Raw genomic sequence first — 27,978 nt, 5'->3', positions numbered from 1 at the left:
ATCTGGTCTCACAGAGACATAGTCCAGTAGCCTCTCTGATGAGAGAGAGGCCCTCGGTGCTCTGAGGGAGAGGGCCTCGGTGCTCTGAGAGAGAGGCCCTCGGTGCTCTGAGAGAGAGGCCCTCGGTGCTCTGAGAGAGAGGCCCTCGGTGCTCTGAGAGAGAGGCCCGCGGTGCTCTGAGAGAGAGGCCCTCTGTGCTCTGAGAGAGGCCCACGAAGCTTTCACTAGCCTACACATAGAAGAAACCACTCCCATCATTTTGGGAAAATTACCAGAATTTTGCAACCCTACTCGGAAGTCACTGGCTGGCTTGCGAAGGATGTGTAATTCCTATTGGAATCCAGCCAGAGTTAGGCTATCACACAGTATGGATTTTTATTCACATGCAACCATGACTACACCAGGTCATTAGGTCAGTCCATCTGGACTTACCATGTCCTGCTACCTGCCTATCAGTCTACCTTCATTAGGTCAGTCCATCTGGACTTACCATGTCCTGCTACCTGCCTATCAGTCTACCTTCATTAGGTCAGTCCATCTGGACTTACCATGTCCTGCTACCTGCCTATCAGTCTACCTTCATTAGGTCAGTCCATCAGGACTTACCACGTAATGCTGTCTGCCTCTCCGTCTCCCACTTCAATCTGCCCTGCTAACTGTCACACACACCTTCCTATTCAGGTCAGTACACTTCACTAACCCAGCCCGGCTCAGTACAGACCATCTATACCTACACACACAGAGACACACACAGAGACACACACACATTGGCACAGATACGCACACACAAACCCCCATTTTTAACTAAAATACTTCTAGTAAGTTGAACTCAAAGTCAAAGATAAGTCATTATTACTTAAAATGTTTGTGGTACTGACTTAGAACTAAATAAGAAATCCCATCAACTCTATTTTGAAGTTATGATAACGGATTCACTTTTTTCCCAGCATCCTCTACTGCAGGTTGTTTTTTTGGAATTGTTGTTTTGCATGTACATTGATTGATGTATTTAATAATCTTATGCTACACAAAGATAAATAACATCAAATCATTTAGTTTGATTTTTTTTTTTTTTTTTTTTGCAACACACAACACACACACTGTGATTCACAATCCAGGCAGCCAGACTGTCTGTTGCTCCCAGCTATAAACAGAGAGAGAGAGAGAGAGAGAGAGAGAGAGAAAGAGAGACAGAGAGAGACAGAGAGAGACAGAGACAGAGAGAGAGAGAGAGACGATTTGGTTCTACTATTAACAGTGCAATATTGGGCCCCGGCAGTAAATACATCTAAAAAACACAAAAATCTTGATTTTCCAGCCAGAAGAAAAAATAAATAAATATATATTCACCTTTAACAACAGCATAATTGAACACACTAAAGATGACTCATACCTTGGTCTGACCATATCTGAAAATACATGTCCATACATGTCTGGGAAACTTTAATATGGCAGTGAATATGGCACTTAAAGATGATTCAAAATCCCAATTAGAACATCCACATTAGAACATCCCAATTAGAACATCCACATTAGAACATCCACATTAGAACATCCCAATTAGAACATCCACATTAAAACATCCACATTAGAACATCCACATTAGAACATCCCAATTAGAACATCCACATTAGAACATCCACATTAGAACATCCACATTAGAACATCCACATTAGAACATCCACATTAGAACATCCCAATTAGAACATCCACATTAGAACATCCACATTAGAACATCCACATTAGAACATCCCAATTAGAACATCCACATTAGAACATCCCAATTAGAACATCCACATTAGAACATCCCAATTAGAACATCCACATTAAAACATCCACATTAAAACATCCACATTAGAACATCCACATTAGAACATCCCAATTAGAACATCCACATTAGAACATCCACATTAGAACATCCACATTAGAACATCCACATTAGAACATCCACATTAGAACATCCACATTAGAACATCCCAATTAGAACATCCACATTAGAACATCCCAATTAGAACATCCACATTAGAACATCCCAATTAGAACATCCACATTAGAACATCCCAATTAGAACATCCACATTAGAACATCCCAATTAGAACATCCACATTAGAACATCCACATTAGAACATCCACATTAGAACATCCACATTAGAACATCCACATTAGAACATCCACATTAGAACATCCACATTAGAACATCCACATTAGAACATCCCAATTAGAACATCCACATTAGAACATCCACATTAGAACATCCACATTAGAACATCCACATTAGAACATCCACATTAGAACATCCACATTAGAACATCCACATTAGAACATCCACATTAGAACATCCACATTAGAACATCCACATTAAAACATCCACATTAGAACATCCACATTAGAACATCCACATTAAAACATCCACATTAGAACATCCACATTAGAACATCCACATTAGAACATCCACATTAGAACATCCACATTAGAATGTCAACTAAAATATTTCACAGCATAATCCTACCAATTGCTCTTTAAAGGAAGTGAGTTTTAGGGGCCAGTCAATAAACTGGAGTTTAAAATGTGGGACAAACATCCAATTGAAGTCTGACATGCAGAATTACACCAACTAATTACCCCAAAGAAGTACACCATCTAATGCATTTAGGGCAGAATTAGGCCGCTTTCCAGTGGTAATGAAAATACAGAAAACATCATTACAATGTTGGCTACACCTAAATTCAAGTCCAAATTTAAGTCTCCAATTTAAAGCACTAAAACCCAAGAGCTGAGCCCAGAAACGAGCCCTCTCAGTCAGCTGTTGTTGGACCCAACCAACCAAGCGGACACCAGCACTGCTTCTAAAGAAAGAATTCCAATAAACAAAAAAATCATGAACCAATCAAAGGACTCATATTTACAACATTGGAAAAATGAAACAAAATCTCAAAGCAGACTAAATTGCTATCTGACCCTAAACAGAGAATGTGAATTGGCTGATTATCTCTACACTGTCAGAGACATGAAGCAGAGACAGATCTTTACCAAGTACAGGCTGTGACCACCAATTGGCAATAGAAACCGGCAGACATAAAAAAACATGGCCACCCAAAGAGGAGGTAGAGACAGAGATGCACATTCTCCTCTAGTGTGAGAAATATTACTCACCAAGACATACATTATTCACATAAATTACTACATTCATTCAAAATTATCTTATTGAACCCAGAGGAAAAACTAAAAATACTCATGGGCTCCACTTGCAGCCAAATATGTATTTACCTGCCATAGCCTGAGAGACAATGAATAATAAAATATGCATAGCAAACAGTAACTTAGTTATTATTAGTGTTATTGTTATTACTACTATTGTTATTGTTGTTGTGATTATTATTCCAAATAGTAGTGGTACGGGTAGTAGAGGTGATGGTAACGGTGTAGTTTAATGATGTTGGTGATAGTGGTGGTATTGCAGTAGTAATGATGATGGTAGTTGTAGTACTTATGTAATGGTGAGGATGACAGTTAGTTATACGTTCATTTTAGTATGTAGTAGGTAGAGATATTAGAGGTAGAAATGATACTAGTGGTAATGGTAGTAGGTTGAGATATTAGAGGTAGAAATGATACTAGTGGTAATGGTAGTAGGTAGAGATATTAGAGGTAGAAATTATACTAGAGGTAATGGTAGTAGGTAGAGATATTAGAGGCAGAAATGATACTAGTGGTAATGGTAGTAGGTAGAGATATTAGAGGTAGAAATGATACTAGTGGTAATGGTAGAGATATTAGAGGTAGAAATGATACTAGTGGTGATGGTAGTAGTAGAGATATTAGAGGTAGAAATTATACTAGTGGTGATGGTAGAGATATTAGAGGTAGAAATGATACTAGTGGTAATGGTAGAGATATTAGAGGTAGAAATGATACTAGTGGTAATGGTAGAGATATTAGAGGTAGAAATGATACTAGTGGTAATGGTAGAGATATTAGAGGTAGAAATGATACTAGTGGTAATGGTAGAGATATTAGAGGTAGAAATGATACTAGTGGTAATGGTAGTAGTAGAGATATTAGAGGTAGAAATGATACTAGTGGTAATGGTAGAGATATTAGAGGTAGAAATGATACTAGTGGTAATGGTAGAGATATTAGAGGTAGAAATTATACTAGTGGTAATGGTAGAGATATTAGAGGTAGAAATGATACTAGTGGTAATGGTAGTAGTAGAGATAGAAATTATACTAGTGGTAATGGTAGAGATATTAGAGGTAGAAATGATACTAGTGGTAATGGTAGTAGTAGAGATAGAAATTATACTAGTGGTAATGGTAGAGATATTAGAGGTAGAAATGATACTAGAGGTAATGGTAGTAGGTTGAGATATTAGAGGTAGAAATGATACTAGTGGTGATGGTAGAGATATTAGAGGTAGAAATTATACTAGTGGTGATGGTAGAGATATTAGAGGTAGACATGATACTAGTGGTAATGGTAGAGATATTAGAGGTAGAAATGATACTAGTGGTAATGGTAGTAGTAGAGATATTAGAGGTAGAAATGATACTAGAGGTGATGGTAGTAGGTAGAGATATTAGAGGTAGAAATGATACTAGTGGTAATGGTAGTAGGTAGAGATATTAGAGGTAGAAATGATACTAGTGGTAATGGTAGAGATATTAGAGGTAGAAATGATACTAGTGGTAATGGTAGAGATATTAGAGGTAGAAATGATACTAGTGGTGATGGTAGAGATATTAGAGGTAGAAATGATACTAGTGGTGATGGTAGAGATATTAGAGGTAGAAATGATACTAGTGGTAATGGTAGTAGTAGAGATAGAAATTATACTAGTGGTAATGGTAGCGATATTAGAGATATAAATGATACTAGAGGTGATGGTAGAGATATTAGAGGTAGAAATTATACTAGTGGTAATGGTAGCGATATTAGAGATATAAATGATACTAGTGGTGATGGTAGAGATATTAGAGGTAGAAATTATACTAGTGGTAATGGTAGCGATATTAGAGATATAAATGATACTAGTGGTGATGGTAGAGATATTAGAGGTAGAAATTATACTAGTGGTGATGGTAGCGATATTAGAGATATAAATGATACTAGAGGTGATGGTAGAGATATTAGAGGTAGAAATTATACTAGAGGTGATGGTAGAGATATTAGAGGTAGAAATGATACTAGAGGTAATGGTAGTAGGTAGAGATATTAGAGGTAGAAATGATACTAGTGGTGATGGTAGTAGTAGAGATATTAGAGGTAGAAATGATACTAGTGGTGATGGTAGTAGTAGAGATATTAGAGGTAGAAATGATACTAGTGGTAATGGTAGAGATATTAGAGGTAGAAATGATACTAGAGGTAATGGTAGTAGGTAGAGATATTAGAGGTAGAAATGATACTAGTGGTGATGGTAGAGATATTAGAGGTAGAAATTATACTAGTGGTGATGGTAGAGATATTAAAGGTAGAAATGATACTAGTGGTAATGGTAGAGATATTAGAGGTAGAAATGATACTAGTGGTAATGGTAGAGATATTAGAGGTAGAAATTATACTAGAGGTGATGGTAGAGATATTAGAGGTAGAAATGATACTAGAGGTAATGGTAGTAGGTAGAGATATTAGAGGTAGAAATGATACTAGTGGTAATGGTAGTAGTAGAGATATAAGAGGTAGAAATGATACTAGAGGTAATGGTAGTAGGTAGAGATATTAGAGGTAGAAATGATACTAGTGGTAATGGTAGAGATATTAGAGGTAGAAATGATACAAGTGGTGATGGTAGAGATATTAGAGGTAGAAATGATACTAGAGGTGATGGTAGAGAAGACAGGCTATGTGCACACTGCCCACAAAATGAGGTGGAAACTGAGCTGCACTTCCTAACCTCCTGCCAAATGTATGACCATATTAGAGACACATATTTCCCTCAGATTACACAAATCCACAAAGAATTTGAAAACAAACCCAATTTTGATAAACTCCCATATCTACTGGGTGAAATACCACAGTGTGACATCACAGCAGCAAGACTTGTGACCTGTTGCCACAAGAAAAGGGTAACCAGTGAAGAACAAACACCATTGTAAATACAACACATATGTATGTTTATTTACTTTCCCTTTTGTACTTCAACTATTTGCACATAACATGACATTTTAAATGTCTTTTTTCTTTTGGAACTTTTGTGAGTGTAATGTTTAATGTACATTTGTATTGTTTATTTCACTTTTGTTTATTATCTACTTCATTTTCTTTGGCAATGTTAACATGTTTCCAATGCCAATAAAGCCCTTAAATTAAAATTAAAGTGAGACAGAGAGAGAGAGAGAGACAGACAGAGTGAGAGAGAGAGAGAGAAACAGAGATAGGGAGAGAGACAGAGAGAGAGAGAGAGAGAGAGAGAGAGAGAGAGAGAGAGAGAAACAGAGATAGGGAGAGAGACAGAGAGAGAGAGAGAGAGAGAGAGAGAGAGAGAGAGAGAGAGAGAGAGAGTGAGAGAGGGAGAGAGAAAGAGAGGAAAAGATAAACAGAGATAGGGAGAGAGAGAGAGAGAGAGAGAGAGAGAGAGAGAGAGAGAGAGAGAGAGAGAGAGAGAGAGAGAGAGAGAGAGAGAGAGAGATAAACAGAGATAGGGAGAGAGAGGGTGTACTTCGTCATCAGTCTGGCAAACATAACAGCCCTGGCCCTGCACCCTCTGACCAACTCCCCTCCAGGACAGAACACCTTCTACCTGACTACACTTCCCAGAATGCACCATAATAAGGAAGAGGACACAATAACCTGCTTGTTTTTCTGGGGAGTGTGTGTGTGTGTGTGTGTGTGTGTGTGTGTGTGTGTGTGTGTGTGTGTGTGTGTGTGTGTGTGTGTGTTGGCCTGGATTACAGACTTCCTGACGTCAACAACAGAGAAAGGCTTCCTCTCAATGAGGAACAGCTGGAGCTGATCAAACCCGTCTCAATGAGGAACGGCTGGAGCTGATCAAACCCGTCTCAATGAGGAACAGCTGGAGCTGATCAAACCCGTCTCAATGAGGAACAGCTGGAGGTGATCAAACCCGTCTCAATGAGGAACAGCTGGAGCTGATCAAACCCGTCTCAATGGAGAACAGCTGGAGCTGATCAAACCCGTCTCAATGGAGAACAGCTGGAGCTGATCAAACCCGTCTCAATGGAGAACAGCTGGAGCTGATCAAACCCGTCTCAATGAGGAACAGCTGGAGCTGATCAAACCCGTCTCAATGGAGAACAGCTGGAGGTGATCAAACCCAATGGAGATCTGCCCGAGGGGGTTATTCAACGGGCCCCTCCGTCGCGACGTCCCCTGAATGCCCATCTGATAACCTGCTAGCCGCGGCCCGCTAGCTGTCTAGAGCATATCGACTCTTAGCTGAATAGGTCTATCGGACAATTTCTTGGGCCACTATACCTATTTTTGCCAAATTGGGCTGGTCCCCTTTACCACACGGAACTCTACTAATCCATAACCACTGGTCTACCGACGTAAACGCACGAGGAGGCTATAAACAGACTTCCTCCGTCACGACGTCCCTCTGAGGCCCGTCTGCTAGCTTGCCTGCCCCGGCCCGCTAGCTGTCTGAATCGCCTTGTCTCCAACCAGCCTCACTACTCACTGGACCCCTATGATCACTCGGCTACGCATGCCTCTCCTTAATGTCAATATGCCTTGTCCATTGCTGTTCTGCTTAGTGATTATTGTCTTATTTCACTGTAGAGCCTCTAGCCCTGCTCAATATACCTTATCCAACCCTTTAGTTCCACCTCCCACACATGCGATGACATCACCTGGTTTAAATGATGTTTCTAGAGACAATATCTCTCTCATCATCACTCAATGCCTAGCTTTACCTCCACTGTATCCACATCCTACCATACCTTTGTCTGTACATTATGCCTTGAATCTATTCTATCGCGCCCAGAAACCTGCTCCCTTTACTCTCTGTTCCGGACGTACTAGACGACCAGTTCTTATAGTCTTTAGCCGTACCCTTATCCTACTCCTCCTCTGTTCCTCTGGTGATGTAGAGGTTAATCCAGGCCCTGCAGTACCTAGCTCCACTCCCATTCCCCTGGTGCTCTCATTTGTTGATATCTGTAACCGTAAAAGCCTTGGTTTCATGCATGTTACCATTAGAAGCCTCCTCCCTAAGTTTGTTTTATTCAATGCTTTAGCACACTCTGCCAACCCGGATGTCCTAGCCGTGTCTGAATCCTGGTTTAGGAGGACCACCAAAAACCCTGAAATCTCCATCCCTAACTATAACATTTTCTGACAAGATAGAACTGCCAAAGGGGGAGGTGTTGCAATACTGCAGAGATAGCCTGCAGAGTTCTGTCTTACTATCCAGGTCTGTACCCAAACAATTCGAGCTTCTACTTTTAAAAATCCACCTTTCCAGAAACAAGTCTCTCACCGTTGCGGCTTGCTATAGACCACCATCTGCCCCCAGCAGTGCTCTAGAAACCATATGTGAATTGATTGCCACCCATCTATCCTCAGAGCTCGTGCTGCTAGGTGACCTAAACTGGGACATGCTTGACACCCCGGCCATCCTACAATCTAAGCTTGATGCCCTCAATCTCACACAAATGATCAATGAACCTACCAGGTACAACCTCAAAGCAGGCCTTTCTAATCGACCTGGCCCGGGTATCCTGGAAGGATATTGACCTCATGCTGTCAGTAGAGGATGCCTGATTATTCTTTAAAAGTGCCTTCCTCACCATCTTAAATAAGCATGCCCCATTCAAAAAATGTAAAACCAGGAACAGATATAGCCCTTGGTTCTCTCCAGACCTGACTGCCCTTGACCAGCACAAAAACATCCTGTGGCGGACTGCAATAGCATCGAATAGCCCCCGTGATATGCAACTTTTCAGGGAAGTTAGGAACCAATATACACAGGCAGTTAGGAAAGCTAAGGTTAGCTTTTTCAAACAGAAATTTACATCCTGTAGCACAAACTCAAAAAGGTTCTGGGACACTGTAAAGTCCATGGAGAATAAGAGCACCTCCTCCCAGCTGCCCACTGCACTGAGGCTAGGAAACACTGACACCACCGATAAATCCACTATAATTGAGAATTTCAATAAGTATTTTTCTACGGCTGGCCATGCTTTCCACCTGGCTACCCCTACCCCGGTCAACAGCCCTGCACCCCCCACAGCAACTCGCCCAAGCCTCCCCCATTTCTCCTTCACCTAAATCCAGATAGCTGATGTTCTGAAGGAGCTGCAAAATCTGGACACCTACAAATCAGCCGGGCTAGACAATCTGGACCCTCTCTTTCTAAAATTATCTGCCGAAATTGTTGCAACCCCTATTACTAGCCTGTTCAACCTTTCTTTCGTATCGTCTGAGATTCCAAAAAGATTGGAAAGCAGCCGCGGTCATCCCCCTCTTCAAAGGGGTGACACTCTAGACCCAAACTGTTACAGACCTATATCTATCCTACCCTGCCTTTCTAAATTCTTCGAAAGCCAAGTTAACAAACAGATTACCGACCATTTTGAATCCCACCGTACCTTCTCCGATATGCCATCTGGTTTCAGAGCTGGTCATGGGTGCACCTCAGGCACGCTTAAGGTCCTAAACGATATCATAACCGCCATCGATAAGAGACAATACTGTGCAGCTGTATTCATCGACCTGGCCAAGGCTTTCGACTCTGTCAATCACCACATTCTTATCGGCAGACTCAACAGCCTTGGTTTCTCAAATGATTGCCTCGTCTGGTTCATTAACTACTTCTCAGATAGAGTTCAGTGTGTCAAATCGGAGGGCCTGTTGTCCGGACCTCTGGCAGTCTCTATGGGGGTGCCACAGGGTTCAATTCTCGGGCCGACTCTCTTCTCTGTATACATCAATGATGTCGCTCTTGCTGCTGGTGATTCTCTGATCCACCTCTACGCAGACGACACCATTCTGTATACTTCTGGCCCTTCGTTGGACACTGTGTTAACAAACCTTCAGACGAGCTTCAATGCCATACAACTCTCCTTCCGTGGCCTCCAACTGCTCTTAAATGCAAGTAAAACTAAATGCATGCTCTTCAACCGATCACTGCCCGCACCTGCCCGCCCGTCCAGCATCACTACTCTGGACGGTTCTGACTTAGAATATGTGGACAACTACAAATACCTAGGTGTCTGGTTAGACTGTAAACTCTCCTTCCAGACTCACATTAAGCATCTCCAATCCAAAATTAAATCTAGAATCGGCTTCCTATTTCGCAAAACAAAGCATCCTTCACTCATGCTGCCAAACATACCCTTGTAAAACTGACCATCCTACCGATCCTCAACTTCGGCGATGTCATTTACAAAATATCCTCCAACACTATACTCAACAAATTGGATGCATCACAGTGCCATCCATTTTGTCACCAAAGCCCCATATACTACCCACCACTGCGAAGTGTACGCTCTCGTTGGCTGGCCCTCGCATCATACTCATCGCCAAACACACTGGCTCCAGGTCATCTACAAGTCTTTGCTAGGTAAAGCCCAGCCTTATCTCAGCTCATTGGTCACCATAGTAGCACCCACCCGTAGCACGCGCTCCAGCAGGTATATCTCACTGGTCACCCCCAAAGCCAATTCCCCCTTTGGCCGCCTTTCCTTACAGTTCTCTGCTGACAATGACTAGAACGAACTGCAAAAGTCACTGAAGCTGGAGACACATATCTCCCTCACTAGCTTTAAGCACCAAATGTCAGAGCAGCTCACAGATCACGGCACCTGTATATAGCCCGTCTGTAAAAAGCCCATCCAACTACCTCATCCCCATACTGTATTTATTTATTTATCTTGCTCCTTTGCACCCCAGTATCTCTACTTGCACATTCATCTTCTGCACATCTACCATTCCAGTGTTTAATTGCTATATTGTAATTACTTCGCCACCATGGCCTATTTATTGCCTTACCTCCCTTAACTTACCTTATTTGCACACAATGTATATAGACTTTCTTTTCTACTGTATTATTGACTGTATGTTTGTTTATTCCATGTGTAACTCTGTGTTGTTGTATGTGTCGAACTGCTTTGCTTTATCTTGGCCAGGTCGCAGTTGTAAATGAGAACTTGTTCTCAACTAGCCTACCTGGTTAAACAAAGGTGAAATATATATATATATTTTTAAATCAACATTGAGGAATATACAGAACATGACCAAAAGTATGTGGCTCGTCGAACATCTCATTCCAAAACAATGGGCATTAATATGGAGTTGGTCCCCCCCTTTGCTGTTATAACAGCCTCCACTCTTCTGGGAAGGCTTTCCACTAGATGTTAGAACATTACTGCTGTAACAGCCTCCACTCTTCTGGGAAGGTTTTCCACTAGATGTTGGAACATTGCTGCGGGGACTTGTTTCCATTCAGCTACAAGAGCATTAGTGAGGTTGGGCACTGATTTTGGGCGATTAGGCCTGACTCGCAGTCGGTGTTCCAATTCATCCTAAAGGTGTTTGATGAGGTTGAGGTCAGGGCTGTAGCATGAAGCTTTCCCTTCACTGGAACTAAGGGGCCTAGCCATAACTATGAAAATCAGCCCCAGGCCATGTATCCTCCTCCACCAAACTTTACAGTTGGCACTATGCATTGGCCAGGTAGCGTTCTCCTGGCATCCGCCAAACCCAGATTTGTTCGTCAGACTGCCAGATGTTGTAGCTTGATTCATCACTCCAGAGAACGCGTTTCCACTGCTGCAAAGTCCAATGGCGGCGAGCGTTACACCATTCCAGCAGATGCTTGGCATTGCGCATGGTGATCTTAGGCTTGTGTGCAGCTACTCAGCCATGGAAACACATTTCATGAAGCTCCCGATGAACAGTTCTTGTGCTGACGTTGCTTCCAGAGGCAGTTTGGAACTCTGTAGTGAGTGTTGCAACCGAGGACAGACGGTTGTATGAACTGATTTGTTGGAAAGGTGGCATCCTATGACGCTGCCACGTTGAAATTCACGAAGCTCTTCAGTAAGGCCATTCTACTGCCACTGATTGTCTATGGAGATTGCATGGCTGTGTGCTCAATTTTATACACCTGTCATTAACGTGTGTGGCTGAAACCATCTCAATTGGGTTGAGGTCGGGTGATTGTGGAGGCCAGGTCATCTGATGCAGCACTCCATCACTCTCCTTATTGGTCAAATAACCCTTACACAGCCTGGAGGTGTGTTGGGTCATTGTCCTGTTGAAAAACAAATGATCGTCCCACTAAGCGCAAACCAGATGGGATGGCTTATCGCTGCAGAATGCTGTGGTAGCCATGCTGGTTAAGTGTGCCTTGAATTCTAAATAAATCACAGACAGTGTCACCAGCAAAACACCACCACACCTCCTCCTACATGCTTCACGGTGGGAACCACACATGAGGAGATCATCCGTTCACCTACTCTGTGTCTCACAAAGACACAGCGGTTGGAACCAAAAATCTCAAATTTGGACTCATCAGACCAAAGGACAGATTCCACCAATCTAATGTCTTGGCCCAAGCAAGTCTCTTCTTATTATTGGTGTCCTTTAGTAGTGGTTTCTTTGCAGCAATTCAACCATGAAGGCCTGATTCACGGAGTCTCCTCTGAACAGTTGATGTTGAGATGTGTCTGTTACTTGAACTCTGTGAAGCATTTACTTGGGCTGCAATCTGAGGTGCAGTTAACTCTAATGAACTTATTGTCTGCAGCAGAGGTAACTCTGGGTCTTCCTTTCCTGTGGCGGTCCTCAGGAGAGCAAGTTTCATCATAGCGCTTGATGGTTTTTGCAACTGCACTCAAAGTTCTTGAAATGTTCCGGATTGACTGACCTTCATGTTTTAAAGTAATGATGGACTGTCATTTCTCTTTTCTTATTTGAGCTGTTCTTGCCATAATATGGACTTGGTCTTTTACCAAATAGGGATATCTTCTGTATACCACCCCTACATTGTCACAACACTGATTGGCTCAAACGCATTAAGAAGGAAAGAAATGCCACCACAATTAACTTTTAACAAGGCACAACTGTTAATTGAAATGTATTCCATGTGACTACCTCATGAAGCTGGTTGAGAGAATGACAAGAGTGTGCAAAGCTGTCATCAAGGCAAAGGGTGACTACTTTGAAGAATCGCAAATATAAAATATATTTAGATTTGTTTAACACTTTTTTGGTTACTACATGATTCCATATGTGTTATTTCATAGTTTTGATGTCTTCACTATTATTCTACAATGTAGAAAATAGTAAAAAATTAAGAAAATGAGTAGGTGTGTCCAAACTTTTGAGTGGTACTGTACATCACAGAAGACAAAACCATTTGATGTAGTACCACGGATTTTCTGCCTGTTATTTTAAATAATGTTAATTAATTATGAAATTATGAAAAATATGAATAACATTTCACCCATGAGGCCGCTAGGTCATTTTACACAAGGAAAGGGTCACCATCGTCCCGGTGCACAAGAAGAACAACGGGACGTAGCCCCGTCGCGCTCACCTCGGTCATCATGAAGTGCTTTGAGAGGCTGATCATGGCCCACGTTCAAGGCCTGCATGCCAGGCACACTGGACCCACTCCACTTTGCCTACCACTCTAACAGACTACAGTTCAGCATTCAACACTATTGTTCCCTCCAAGCTCAACACCAAGCTCAGAGCCCGGGGTCTGAACACCATCCTCTGCAACTGGATCCTGGACTTCCTGACGGGCAGACCACAGGCTGTGAGGATCGGCAACAACACCTCCTCCACACTGACTCTTAACACAGGGGCCCCCCAGGGGTGTGTCCTCAGTCCTCTTCTGTACTCCCTGTTCCCCCACGACTGCATGGCTTTGTACGACACCAACTGCATCACCAAGTTTTCTGACAACACCACGGTTATAGGCCTGATAACCAACAACAACGAGTCAGCCTATAGGGAGGAGGTAAGTGAACTGGCATTGTGGTGTGCCAGGACAACAACCTCTCCCTCAACGTCAGCAAAAGAAAGGAGTTGATTGTTGACTTCAGGAATCAGAGGAGGGAACACGCCCCAATCCACATCAACGGGACTGCAGTAGAGAGAGTCAGCAGCATTAAGTTCCTCAGTGTCCACATCACAGAGGACTTGACATGGACCAACAACACCACCACTCTGGTCAAGAGGGAGCAACAGCGTCTCTACTTCCTAAGGCGGCTAAAGAAATTTGACATGCCACCACGGGTCCTCTCCAAATACTACCGCTATGCCATCGAGAGCATCCTGACCGGTTGCTTCATGGCCTGGTACGGGAATTGCTTCGTCCACGACCGCAAGGCCCTCCAGCGGGTGGTGAAGAAAGCCCAGTACATCACTGGGACCTTGCGTCCACCACCCATCCTGGACTAGTTGAAACGGTGCCAGAGGAAGGTCTGTAGCCCAGCCACGAGCTGATCTCTTCCTTACAGTCGGGCAGATGGTATCGGAGCATGAGGTCTGATACCAACAGGCTCAGAGACAGTTTCTGTCTACGAGCCATCAGACTGCTGAACACTTGAACTGGACTGACCACCTGCTCTGATTCTCTTCACATTAACACACATCACAACAGCTGCTACCAGACTATTTTTATACTGCTCAATTTATACACTGCCACCCACATCCCCCCTTAAATAAAGGTTAAATTTAAAATTTAAAATATATACCCAATACACATGTAAATATTGGACTTTAAATTGTGCCTTCCTGTATTATACTGATGCTAACATGTTAATTATATTATACTGAGACATTTACTTTATGTTCATATTGTTATCTTTTTTATTATTTATTATTGTTGTTGTATTGTCCAGAAGGAACCTGCAAGCATTTGGTTGGACGATGTATACTGAGTGTACAAAACATTAAGAACAGCTTCCTAATATTGAGTTGCACCTCTCCCTTTTGCCCTCAGAACAGCCTCAATTCATCAGGGCATGGACTCTACAAGGTGTTGAACGCGTTCCACAGGGATGCTGGTCCATGTTGACTCCAATGCTTCCCACCGTTGTGTCTACCTCTACCTGCTCTCCTAACCATAACCCACCTCACAGCCACACCCTCTGCCAGCTCTCCTAACCATAACCCACCTCACAGCCACACCCTCTACCTGCTCTCCTAACCATAACCCACCTCACAGCCACACCCTCTACCTGCTCTCCTAACCATAACCCACCTCACAGCCACACCCTCTACCTGCTCTCCTAACCATAACCCACCTCACAGCCACACCCTCTACCTGCTCTCCTAACCATAACCCACCTCACAGCCACACCCTCTGCCAGCTCTCCTAACCATAACCCACCTCACAGCCACACCCTCTGCCAGCTCTCCTAACCATAACCCAACTCACAGCCACACCCTCTGCCAGCTCTCCTAACCATAACCCACCTCACAGCCACACCCTCTGCCAGCCCTCCTAACCATAACCCACCTCACAGCCACACCCTCTGCCAGCTCTCCTAACCATAACCCAACTCACAGCCACACCCTCTGCCAGCTCTCCTAACCATAACCCACCTCACAGCCACACCCTCTGCCAGCCCTCCTAACCATAACCCACCTCACAGCCACACCCTCTGCCAGCTCTCCTAACCATAACCCAACTCACAGCCACACCCTCTGCCAGCTCTCCTAACCATAACGCACCTCACAGCCACACCCTCTGCCAGCTCTCCTAACCATAACCCACCTCACAGCCACACCCTCTGCCAGCTCTCCTAACCATAACCCACCTCACAGCCACACCCTCTGCCAGCCCTCCTAACCATAACCCACCTCACAGCCACACCCTCTGCCAGCTCTCCTAACCATAACCCACCTCACAGCCACACCCTCTACCAGCTCTCCTAACCATAACCCACCTCACAGCCACACCCTCTACCAGCTCTCCTAACCATAACCCACCTCACAGCCACACCCTCTACCAGCTCTCCTAACCATAACCCACCTCACAGCCACACCCTCTACCTGCTCTCCTAACCATAACCCACCTCACAGCCACACCCTCTACCAGCTCTCCTAACCATAACCCACCTCACAGCCACACCCTCTGCCAGCTCTCCTAACCATAACCCACCTCACAGCCACACCCTCTGCCAGCTCTCCTAACCCAACTCACAGCCACACCCTCTGCCAGCCCTCCTAACCATAACCCACCTCACAGCCACACCCTCTGCCAGCTCTCCTAACCATAACCCACCTCACAGCCACACCCTCTGCCAGCTCTCCTAACCATAACCCAACTCACAGCCACACCCTCTGCCAGCCCTCCTAACCATAACCCACCTCACAGCCACACCCTCTACCAGCTCTCCTAACCATAACCCACCTCACAGCCACACCCTCTACCAGCTCTCCTAACCATAACCCACCTCACAACCACACCCTCTGCCAGCTCTCCTAACCATAACCCACCTCACAGCCACACCCTCTACCAGCTCTCCTAACCATAACCCACCTCACAGCCACACCCTCTGCCAGCTCTCCTAACCATAACCCAACTCACAGCCACACCCTCTGCCAGCTCTCCTAACCATAACCCACCTCACAGCCACACCCTCTGCCAGCTCTCCTAACCATAACCCACCTCACAGCCACACCCTCTACCAGCTCTCCTAACCATAACCCACCTCACAGCCACACCCTCTACCAGCTCTCCTAACCATAACCCACCTCACAGCCACACCCTCTGCCAGCTCTCCTAACCATAACCCACCTCACAGCCACACCCTCTACCAGCTCTCCTAACCATAACCCACCTCACAGCCACACCCTCTGCCAGCCCCCTCCACACACACTTGTGTGCTCACGCACAGACACACAGAAACACCCTGCCCCCCTTTCGGGACGGCACTGGTCCCGGGAGGTTGTTTCTGACGTCAGTAGGAGAGATGGGGGCCAGTCAGGCCTGTGGGCTATTGATGGATGTGCTAGGTCTGTGAGCTTATAATAGGAAAGGTCTTTGTTACCTGCAGACCTGCTACTGTTCTTATAAAGGCTTTATAGGTCATTCATAACACACTTCATAAGCACTGCATAGGCACTACATAGAGGTTGTTACCTGCAGACCTGCTACTGTTCTTATAAAGGCTTTATAGGTCATTCATAAAGTTTTCATAAGCACTGCATAGGCACTACATAGAGGTTGTTACCTGCAGACCTGCTACTGTTCTTATAAAGGCTTTATAGGTCATTCATAACGCACTTCATAAGCACTGCATAGGCACTACATAGAGGTTGTTACCTGCAGACCTGCTACTGTTCTTATAAAGGCTTTATAGGTCATTCATAAAGTCTTCATAGGCACTACATAGGCACTACATAGAGGTTGTTACCTGCAGACCTGCTACTGATCTTATAAAGGCTTTATAGGTCATTCATAACGCACTTCATAAGCACTGCATAGGCACTACATAGAGGTTGTTACCTGCAGACCTGCTACTGTTCTTATAAAGGCTTTATAGGTCATTCATAAAGTCTTCATAGGCACTACATAGGCACTACATAGAGGTTGTTACCTGCAGATCTGCTACTGTTCTTATAAAGGCTTTATAGGTCATTCATAACGCACTACATAAGCACTACATACGCACTACATAGAGGTTGTTACATGCAGTCCTGCTACTGCTGCTGCTCTTATAAAAGCTTCATACCATAAAACTTAAAATAGCTCAGGCCTTTATTTGCTTAAATCGATGAACACAACAGGCACTGAATAGAGGAGACAGGCTTCTATTTGAGTCAGGCATCTATTTCCTTAATGCACACAGCTTTTGGTCATTTTGAATAGTATATTGTTTAATTTCAGCATTCACTTCCAGAATTTTAACCAATTACTTCATTTCCTGCCCTAACGTGTTATCATTTACAAACAGTAACCACGTTTCCATCCAACCATTTAATGCGGATGAATTTACCTGACGAAATTACCTGACGAAATTACCTGATGAAATTACCTGACAAAATTACCTGACGAAATTACCTGACGAAATTACCTGACGAAATTACCTGATGAATTTACCTGACAAAATTACCTGACGAAATTACCTGATGAAATTACCTGACGAAATTACCTGACAAAATTACCTGACAAAATTACCTGATGAAATTACCTGATGAAATTACCTGATGAAATTACCTGACGAAATTACCTGACGAAATTACCTGATGAAATTACCTGATGAAATTACCTGACAAAATTACCTGATGAAATTACCTGACAAAATTACCTGACGAAATTACCTGATGAAATTACCTGACGAAATTACCTGATGAAATTACCTGACAAAATTACCTGACGAAATTACCTGACGAAATTACCTGACAAAATTACCTGACGAAATTACCTGATGAAATTACCTGACGAAATTACCTGACGAAATTACCTGATGAAAAGTCACATCACTGAGCTGACGGAAACATGAAATACCGGTACAATTTTATAAATGCCGACAGAAAATGTGTTCGTTCGACATGGTGGGATCTTTTCGTGTCTGTAAAATTAATTATGCGAGAAATAGCGGTGGAAACTTGGGAGTCACCCGATGATACAGTATGGGAAAGCACAACTCAGGGATAGCATGCAGTTTATTAGGCTACAGATGAAATAAGTTCTGATGAACTTCACAGGGTGGTGAAAGTGCACAGTGACGAGCTTTTCTCCTTTCAATATATACCAAGGGTCTTATTCTGGTGACATGATGATCGATTCTTGGCTACCATTTGACATATTCTTGCTCTTATCCATAATAATGTCATTATGCAGTAGACTAGCCTACCTACACTGTATCTGCAAACTGTTAGCTAGAGCAGTTGTGCCAAGACCAGAGTGGGTACATTTGCTATATAACGCAACAGTTTTAGTGACAAAACCATCAGTAGAGTTTAAAATGCGATGGAAACCAATTTAACTTGTATTTTTTGAAACCCGAACCCAATTTAACCACAAAAGTTATTTTTAAGTGCACTGTCATCACGCACAAGCTATCCGTAAAAGTCAGTTTGATGGAAACACATCTCTGGTGGGAAAATGTGCATATTGTTTTATGCAGATTTTAGAATATTTGCATGAAAATCTGTTGCAAATTGGACGGAAACCTAGCTAGTGTCACGTTTATTGTCTTAGTGTGTCTATATTTTGAAGATTTTTTTTTCTTCCTTGACAATAATTAATCTCCTCTTTGACTGTGCATTTTTGGCAGATCTTACTTATGCCACTAGAGGGTGATCAGCAATTTATAGGTTACTGTACTCCCGAAGCTGTTGACTGTTTTTTTGCTTGCCAGTTAGCTAGCAGTTCTCAGCTGTTAGCAGCCAATGGCTAGCAGTTCTCTGCTGTTAGCAGCCAATGGCTAGCAGTTCTCAGCTGTTAGCAGCCAATGGCAGGCAGTTCTCAGCTGTTAGCAGCCAATGGCAGGCAGTTCTCAGCTGTTAGCAGCCAATGGCAGGCAGTTCTCAGCTGTTAGCAGCCAATGGCTAGAAGTTTCTTACTGGCGATAAAAATGGATGATAGCCATAACTTTTAGACTCATTACTGAATTATTTAATGGAACAAATCAAACATTAAACCTCATAAACAATTCATGATATTTAATGCTAACCTCGTAAACAATTCATTTAGATCAGGCGTTTATTTGCTGAAATGTGGGCCGTTGCCCGGCTATTAAAAGGGACAGGTGGCTATTTGAGACTGCGTTTAATTGAAGTTTTACAGTAATTCATAAAGTCTTTATAAGGACAACACATCGTCTATAAACTAGCTGGTGCTCCATTGAGACCTACAGTATGTAACAGTGTATCGTGAGAGGTGTGTGTGAGTTACCTGCAGGCAGGCTACCGCTGCTCTTCCTCTTGTGCCATCTGTCCAGCGTCTCTGAACTCACGCTCTCCGATACAAACTCATCCAGCATCTGAGGGTGAAGGGAGAGATACGCCTTCACTTTGTCATCCGTCAGACCTACACAATAACACGGGACAGAGGAGGACATCAGCTCTTTCATTCATTCATTACCTCTTCATTTATTCATCTTTCATTCATTCATAACCTCTTTCATTCATTCATAACCTCTTTCAGTTATTACATATTTCATTCATTACCTCTTACATTATTACCTCTTTTAGCCATTATATATATTTAATAAATTACCTATTTCATTCATTATATATTTCATTCATTACCTCTTACATTTATTACCTCTTTTAGCCATTATATATATTTCATTAATTACCTATTTCATTCATTATATATTTGATTCATTACCTCTTTCATTTGTTACATCTTTCACTCATTCATTACCTTTCATTCATGACCTCTTTCATTCATTAACTCTCATTTATTACGTCTTTAAATCATTACCTCTTTCATTCATTACCTCTCATTTATTACATATATCATTCATTCATTCATTACCTTTCATTCATAACCTCTTTCATTCATTACATCTTTCATTCATGCATTCATTACCTTTCATTCATAACCTCTTTCATTCATTACCTTGTTCATTCATTCATTCATTACCTTTCATTCATAACCTCTTTCATTCATTCCCTCTTTCATTCATTACCTCTTTTAGTCATTATATACTTCATTAATTACCTATTTCATTCATGATATATTTCATTCATTCATTTCCTTTTTTCATTAATTCATTCATACATTCATTCCATCTTTGATTCATTCCATCTCAATGCTGAAAAAAACAGCATAGACCAGCATAGTGACCAGACTTCCTTTTGTTTTCGCGGGTGACCAGCCTTCCTTTTGTTTTCGCGGGTGACCAGACTTCCTTTTGTTTTCGCGGGTGACCAGACTTCCTTTTGTTTTCGCGGGTGACCAGCCTTCCTTTTGTTTTCGCGGGTGACCAGACTTCCTTTTGTTTTCGCGGGTGACCAGACTTCCTTTTGTTTTCGCGGGTGACCAGCCTTCCTTTTGTTTTCGCGGGTGACCAGACTTCCTTTTGTTTTCGCGGGTGACCAGCCTTCCTTGCGTTTTCGCGGGTGACCAGCCTTCCTTGCGTTTTCGCGGGTGACCAGCCTTCCTTTTGTTTTCGCGGGTGACCAGACTTCCTTTTGTTTTTCGCGGGTGACCAGACTTCCTTTTGTTTTTCGCGGGTGACCAGACTTCCTTTTGTTTTTCGCGGGTGACCAGCTTTCAATGTGTTTTGGACACTGGTGAAAAGCATATACCGATCATAAACTTACCAGCATATGTTGGTCACCCGCAAAACCAGCATCAGGTCACATTATGCTAGCTTTCAAAGTGAAGTCTATCTCCCGCAAACTGTAATCAGAATAACTAGCGGGATTAGGACGATCAGTGAATGACCCTACCCAAACCATGTAAACTGGAACAACCATTTCATTAATGGGTGCAATAAATCCAACTAAAAGATTGGATTAGTTTAGAAAATATATGTTATTTATCTTTGTGTAGCAATTCAAAAAAATCTAACTGCAATAGAGCATGCTGGGAAATATGATAATGATGGGCGTGGTTTTACAGACCACCTTGACCAGAATACCAGGAATAGTTTGATGGGTTCTATTTAATATAATTTTTTCATATCAGGAAGGGTTCTTTACTACTGTGATGGTTTTGAAGAACCATCCTGTTTTTTTCCCTTTCCACCATGTTTTCCTTTCACACCATGAAATGCTTCTTCTTTTTCTTCTTTGGAATTTGATTGGCAGATCGCATTCAACTTTTAGGTGCAAACACCATCACCTACTGTACTGGAGTGTGAGGCCGGTCACAGTCTACATACTGTACTGGAGTGTGAGGCCAGTCACGGTCGACCTACTGTACTGGAGTGTGAGGCCGGTCACGGTCTACCTACTGTACTGGAGTGTGAGGCCATTCACAGTCTACCTACTGTACTGGAGTGTGAGGCCATTCACAGTCTACCTACTGTACTGGAGTGTGAGGCCATTCACAGTCGACCTACTGTACTGGAGTGTGAGGCCATGCACAGTCTACCTACTGTACTGGAGTGTGAGGCCATTCACAGTCTACCTACTGTACTGAAGTGTGAGGCTATTCACAGTCTACCTACTGTACTGGAGTGTGAGGCTAGTCACAGTATACCTACTGTACTGGAGTGTGAGGCCAGTCACGGTCGACCTACTGTACTGGAGTGTGAGGCCATTCACAGTCTACCTACTGTACTGGAGTGTGAGGCCATTCACAGTCTACCTACTGTACTGGAGTGTGAGGCCATTCACAGTCGACCTACTGTACTGGAGTGTGAGGCCATGCACAGTCTACCTACTGTACTGGAGTGTGAGGCCATTCACAGTCTACCTACTGTACTGAAGTGTGAGGCTATTCACAGTCTACCTACTGTACTGGAGTGTGAGGCTAGTCACAGTATACCTACTGTACTGGAGTGTGAGGCCAGTCACGGTCGACCTACTGTACTGGAGTGTGAGGCCGGTCACAGTATACCTACTGTACTGGAGTGTGAGGCCATTCACAGTCTACCTACTGTACTGGAGTGTGAGGCCGGTCACAGTATACCTACTGTACTGAAGTGTGAGGCTATTCACAGTATACCTACTGTACTGGAGTGTGAGGCTATTCACAGTCTACCTACTGTACTGGAGTGTGAGGCCGGTCACAGTATACCTACTGTACTGGAGTGTGAGGCTATTCACAGTCTACCTACTGTACTGGAGTGTGAGGCCGGTCACAGTATACCTACTGTACTGAAGTGTGAGGCTATTCACAGTATACCTACTGTACTGGAGTGTGAGGCCAGTCACAGTCTACCTACTGTACTGAAGTGTGAGGCTATTCACAGTATACCTACTGTACTGGAGTGTGAGGCCAGTCACAGTCTACCTACTGTACTGGAGTGTGAGGCCAGTCACGGTCGACCTACTGTACTGGAGTGTGAGGCCAGTCACAGTATACCTACTGTACTGGAGTGTGAGGCCAGTCACAGTATACCTACTGTACTGGAGTGTGAGGCTATTCACAGTCTACCTACTGTACTGGAGTGTGAGGCCCTTCACAGTCTACCTACTGTACTGGAGTGTGAGGCCGGTCACAGTCTACCTACTGTACTGGATTGTGAGGCCATGCACAGTATACCTACTGTACTGGATTGTGAGGCCATTCACAGTATACCTACTGTACTGGAGTGTGAGGCCGGTCACAGTCTACCTACTGTACTGGAGTGTGAGGCCATTCACAGTCTACCTACTGTACTGGAGTGTGAGGCCAGTCACAGTATACCTACTGTACTGGAGTGTGAGGCCAGTCACAGTATACCTACTGTACTGGATTGTGAGGCCATTCACAGTCTACCTACTGTACTGGATTGTGAGGCCATTCACGGTCTACCTACTGTACTGGAGTGTGAGGCCGGTCACAGTCTACCTAATGTACTGGAGTGTGAGGCCATTCACAGTCTACCTACTGTACTGGAGTGTGAGGCCAGTCACAGTATACCTACTGTACTGGAGTGTGAGGCCAGTCACAGTATACCTACTGTACTGGAGTGTGAGGCCATTCACAGTCTACCTACTGTACTGGAGTGTGAGGCCGGTCACAGTATACCTACTGTACTGGAGTGTGAGGCCATTCACAGTCTACCTACTGTACTGAAGTGTGAGGCTATTCACAGTATAACTACTGTACTGGAGTGTGAGGCCAGTCACAGTCTACCTACTGTACTGGAGTGTGAGGCCATTCACAGTCTACCTACTGTACTGGAGTGTGAGGCCAATGCAATAGAGCATGCTGGGAAATATGATAATGATGGGCGTGGTTTTACAGACCACCTTGACCAGAATACCAGGAATGGTTTGATGGGTTCTATTTAATATAATTTTTTCATATCAAGAAGGGTTCTTTACTACTGTGATGGTTTTGAAGAACCATCCTGTTTTTTTCCCTTTCCACCATGTTTTCCTTTCACACCATGAAATGCTTCTTCTTTTTCTTCTTTGGAATTTGATTGGCAGATCGCATTCAACTTTTAGGTGCAAACACCATCACCTACTGTACTGGAGTGTGAGGCCGGTCACAGTCTACATACTGTACTGGAGTGTGAGGCCAGTCACGGTCGACCTACTGTACTGGAGTGTGAGGCCAGTCACGGTCGACCTACTGTACTGGAGTGTGAGGCCGGTCACAGTATACCTACTGTACTGGAGTGTGAGGCCATTCACAGTCTACCTACTGTACTGGAGTGTGAGGCCATTCACATTCTACCTACTGTACTGAAGTGTGAGGCTATTCACAGTATACCTACTGTACTGGAGTGTGAGGCCAGTCACAGTCTACCTACTGTACTGGAGTGTGAGGCCATTCACAGTCTACCTACTGTACTGGAGTGTGAGGCCATTCACAGTCTACCTACTGTACTGGAGTGTGAGGCCATTCACAGTCGACCTACTGTACTGGAGTGTGAGGCCATGCACAGTCTACCTACTGTACTGGAGTGTGAGGCCATTCACAGTCTACCTACTGTACTGAAGTGTGAGGCTATTCACAGTCTACCTACTGTACTGGAGTGTGAGGCCAGTCACGGTCGACCTACTGTACTGGAGTGTGAGGCCAGTCACGGTCGACCTACTGTACTGGAGTGTGAGGCCGGTCACAGTATACCTACTGTACTGGAGTGTGAGGCCATTCACAGTCTACCTACTGTACTGGAGTGTGAGGCCAGTCACAGTCTACCTACTGTACTGAAGTGTGAGGCTATTCACAGTATACCTACTGTACTGGAGTGTGAGGCCAGTCACAGTCTACCTACTGTACTGGAGTGTGAGGCCAGTCACGGTCGACCTACTGTACTGGAGTGTGAGGCCAGTCACGGTCGACCTACTGTACTGGAGTGTGAGGCCAGTCACAGTATACCTACTGTACTGGAGTGTGAGGCTATTCACAGTATACCTACTGTACTGGAGTGTGAGGCCATTCACAGTCTACCTACTGTACTGGAGTGTGAGGCCGGTCACAGTCTACCTACTGTACTGGAGTGTGAGGCCATTCACAGTATACCTACTGTACTGGAGTGTGAGGCCGGTCACAGTCTACCTACTGTACTGGAGTGTGAGGCCGGTCACAGTCTACCTACTGTACTGGAGTGTGAGGCCATTCACAGTCTACCTACTGTACTGGAGTGTGAGGCCAGTCACAGTATACCTACTGTACTGGAGTGTGAGGCCAGTCACGGTCGACCAACTGTACTGGAGTGTGAGGCCAGTCACAGTATACCTACTGTACTGGAGTGTGAGGCCAGTCACAGTATAGCTACTGTACTGGAGTGTGAGGCTATTCACAGTATACCTACTGTACTGGAGTGTGAGGCCGGTCACAGTCGACCTACTGTACTGGAGTGTGAGGCCAGTCACGGTCGACCTACTGTACTGGAGTGTGAGGCCAGTCACAGTATACCTACTGTACTGGAGTGTGAGGCCAGTCACAGTATACCTACTGTACTGGAGTGTGAGGCTATTCACAGGCTACCTACTGTACTGGAGTGTGAGGCCCTTCACAGTCTACCTACTGTACTGGATTGTGAGGCCATGCACAGTCTACCTACTGTACTGGATTGTGAGGCCATTCACAGTATACCTACTGTACTGGAGTGTGAGGCTATTCACACTCTACCTACTGTACTGGAGTGTGAGGCCAGTCACAGTATACCTACTGTACTGGAGTGTGAGGTCAGTCACAGTATACCTACTGTACTGGAGTGTGAGGCCAGTCACAGTATACCTACTGTACTGGAGTGTGAGGCCGGTCACAGTCTACCTACTGTACTGGAGTGTGAGGCCGGTCACAGTCTACCTACTGTACTGGAGTGTGAGGCTATTCACAGTCTACCTACTGTACTGGAGTGTGAGGCCGGTCACAGTCTACCTACTGTACTGGAGTGTGAGGCCGGTCACAGTATACCTACTGTACTGGAGTGTGAGGCCGGTCACAGTCTACCTACTGTACTGGAGTGTGAGGCCGGTCACAGTCTACCTACTGTACTGGAGTGTGAGGCCAGTCACAGTATACCTACTGTACTGGAGTGTGAGGCCAGTCACAGTATACCTACTGTACTGGAGTGTGAGGCCGGTCACAGTATACCTACTGTACTGGAGTGTGAGGCCAGTCACAGTATACCTACTGTACTGGAGTGTGAGGCCAGTCACAGTCTACCTACTGTACTGGAGTGTGAGGCCAGTCACAGTCTACCTACTGTACTGGAGTGTGAGGCCGGTTACAGTCTACCTACTGTACTGGAGTGTGAGGCCAGTCACAGTATACCTACTGTACTGGAGTGTGAGGCCGGTCACAGTCTACCTACTGTACTGGAGTGTGAGGCCGGTCACAGTCTACCTACTGTACTGGAGTGTGAGGCTATTCACAGTCGACCTACTGTACTGGAGTGTGAGGCTATTCACAGTCTACCTACTGTACTGGAGTGTGAGGCTATTCACAGTACCTACTGTACTGGAGTGTGAGGCCATTCACAGTATACCTACTGTACTGGCGTGTGAGGCTATTCACAGTCTACCTACTGTACTGGAGTGTGAGGCCGGTCACAGTATACCTACTGTACTGGAGTTTGAGGCCGGTCACAGTCTACCTACTGTACTGGAGTGTGAGGCTATTCACAGTATACCTACTGTACTGGATTGTGAGGCCGGTCACAGTATACCTACTGTACTGGAGTGTGAGGCTATTCACAGTATACCTACTGTACTGAAGTGTGAGGCCGGTCACAGTATACCTACTGTACTGGAGTGTGAGGCTATTCACAGTATACCTACTGTACTGGATTGTGAGGCCGGTCACAGTATACCTACTGTACTGGAGTGTGAGGCCGGTCACAGTATACCTACTGTACTGGAGTGTGAGGCCGGTCACAGTATACCTACTGTACTGGAGTGTGAGGCCGGTCACAGTATACCTACTGTACTGGAGTGTGAGGCTATTCACAGTATACCTACTGTACTGGATTGTGAGGCCGGTCACAGTCTACCTACTGTACTGGATTGTGAGGCCGGTCACAGTATACCTACTGTACTGGAGTGTGAGGTCAGTCACAGTATACCTACTGTACTGGAGTGTGAGGCCAGTCACAGTATACCTACTGTACTGGAGTGTGAGGCCGGTCACAGTCTACCTACTGTACTGGAGTGTGAGGCCGGTCACAGTATACCTACTGTACTGGATTGTGAGGCCGGTCACAGTCTACCTACTGTACTGGAGTGTGAGGCCGGTCACAGTATACCTACTGTACTGGATTGTGAGGCCGGTCACAGTCTACCTACTGTACTGGATTGTGAGGCCGGTCACAGTCTACCTACTGTACTGGAGTGTGAGGCCGGTCACAGTATACCTACTGTACTGGAGTGTGAGGCCGGTCACAGTCTACCTACTGTACTGGATTGTGAGGCCGGTCACAGTCTACCTACTGTACTGGAGTGTGAGGCCGGTCACAGTCTACCTACTGTACTGGAGTGTGAGGCCAGTCACAGTCTACCTACTGTACTGGAGTGTGAGGCCAGTCACAGTATACCTACTGTACTGGAGTGTGAGGCCAGTCACAGTATACCTACTGTACTGGATTGTGAGGCCATGCACAGTCTACCTACTGTACTGGATTGTGAGGCCATTCACAGTATACCTACTGTACTGGAGTGTGAGGCCGGTCACAGTCTACCTACTGTACTGGAGTGTGAGGCCATTCACAGTCTACCTACTGTACTGGAGTGTGAGGCCAGTCACAGTATACCTACTGTACTGGAGTGTGAGGCCAGTCACAGTATACCTACTGTACTGGAGTGTGAGGCCAGTCACAGTCTACCTACTGTACTGGAGTGTGAGGCCGGTCACAGTATACCTACTGTACTGGAGTGTGAGGCTATTCACAGTCTACCTACTGTACTGAAGTGTGAGGCTATTCACAGTATAACTACTGTACTGGAGTGTGAGGCCAGTCACAGTCTACCTACTGTACT

At 44.5% G+C, this 27,978-nt stretch overlaps 1 protein-coding gene across 1 annotated transcript in view; it reads right to left on the bottom strand.

Annotated features, from left to right (window-relative positions):
- LOC120041131 (cAMP and cAMP-inhibited cGMP 3',5'-cyclic phosphodiesterase 10A-like) overlaps window positions 1–27,978 on the bottom strand; it is an 83,324-nt gene that overhangs the window by 3,352 nt on the left and 51,994 nt on the right. The window contains exon 2 of the mRNA XM_038986080.1: window positions 19,832–19,966. Coding sequence (XP_038842008.1) covers window positions 19,832–19,966 — 135 coding nt within the window. The remainder of the gene's footprint in view (window positions 1–19,831; window positions 19,967–27,978) is intronic.

Source organism: Salvelinus namaycush, unplaced genomic scaffold, assembly GCF_016432855.1.
Source record: "Salvelinus namaycush isolate Seneca unplaced genomic scaffold, SaNama_1.0 Scaffold408, whole genome shotgun sequence".
NCBI classification, from domain to species: domain Eukaryota; kingdom Metazoa; phylum Chordata; class Actinopteri; order Salmoniformes; family Salmonidae; genus Salvelinus; species Salvelinus namaycush.
This window is presented reverse-complemented; position numbering and strand designations above follow the sequence as displayed.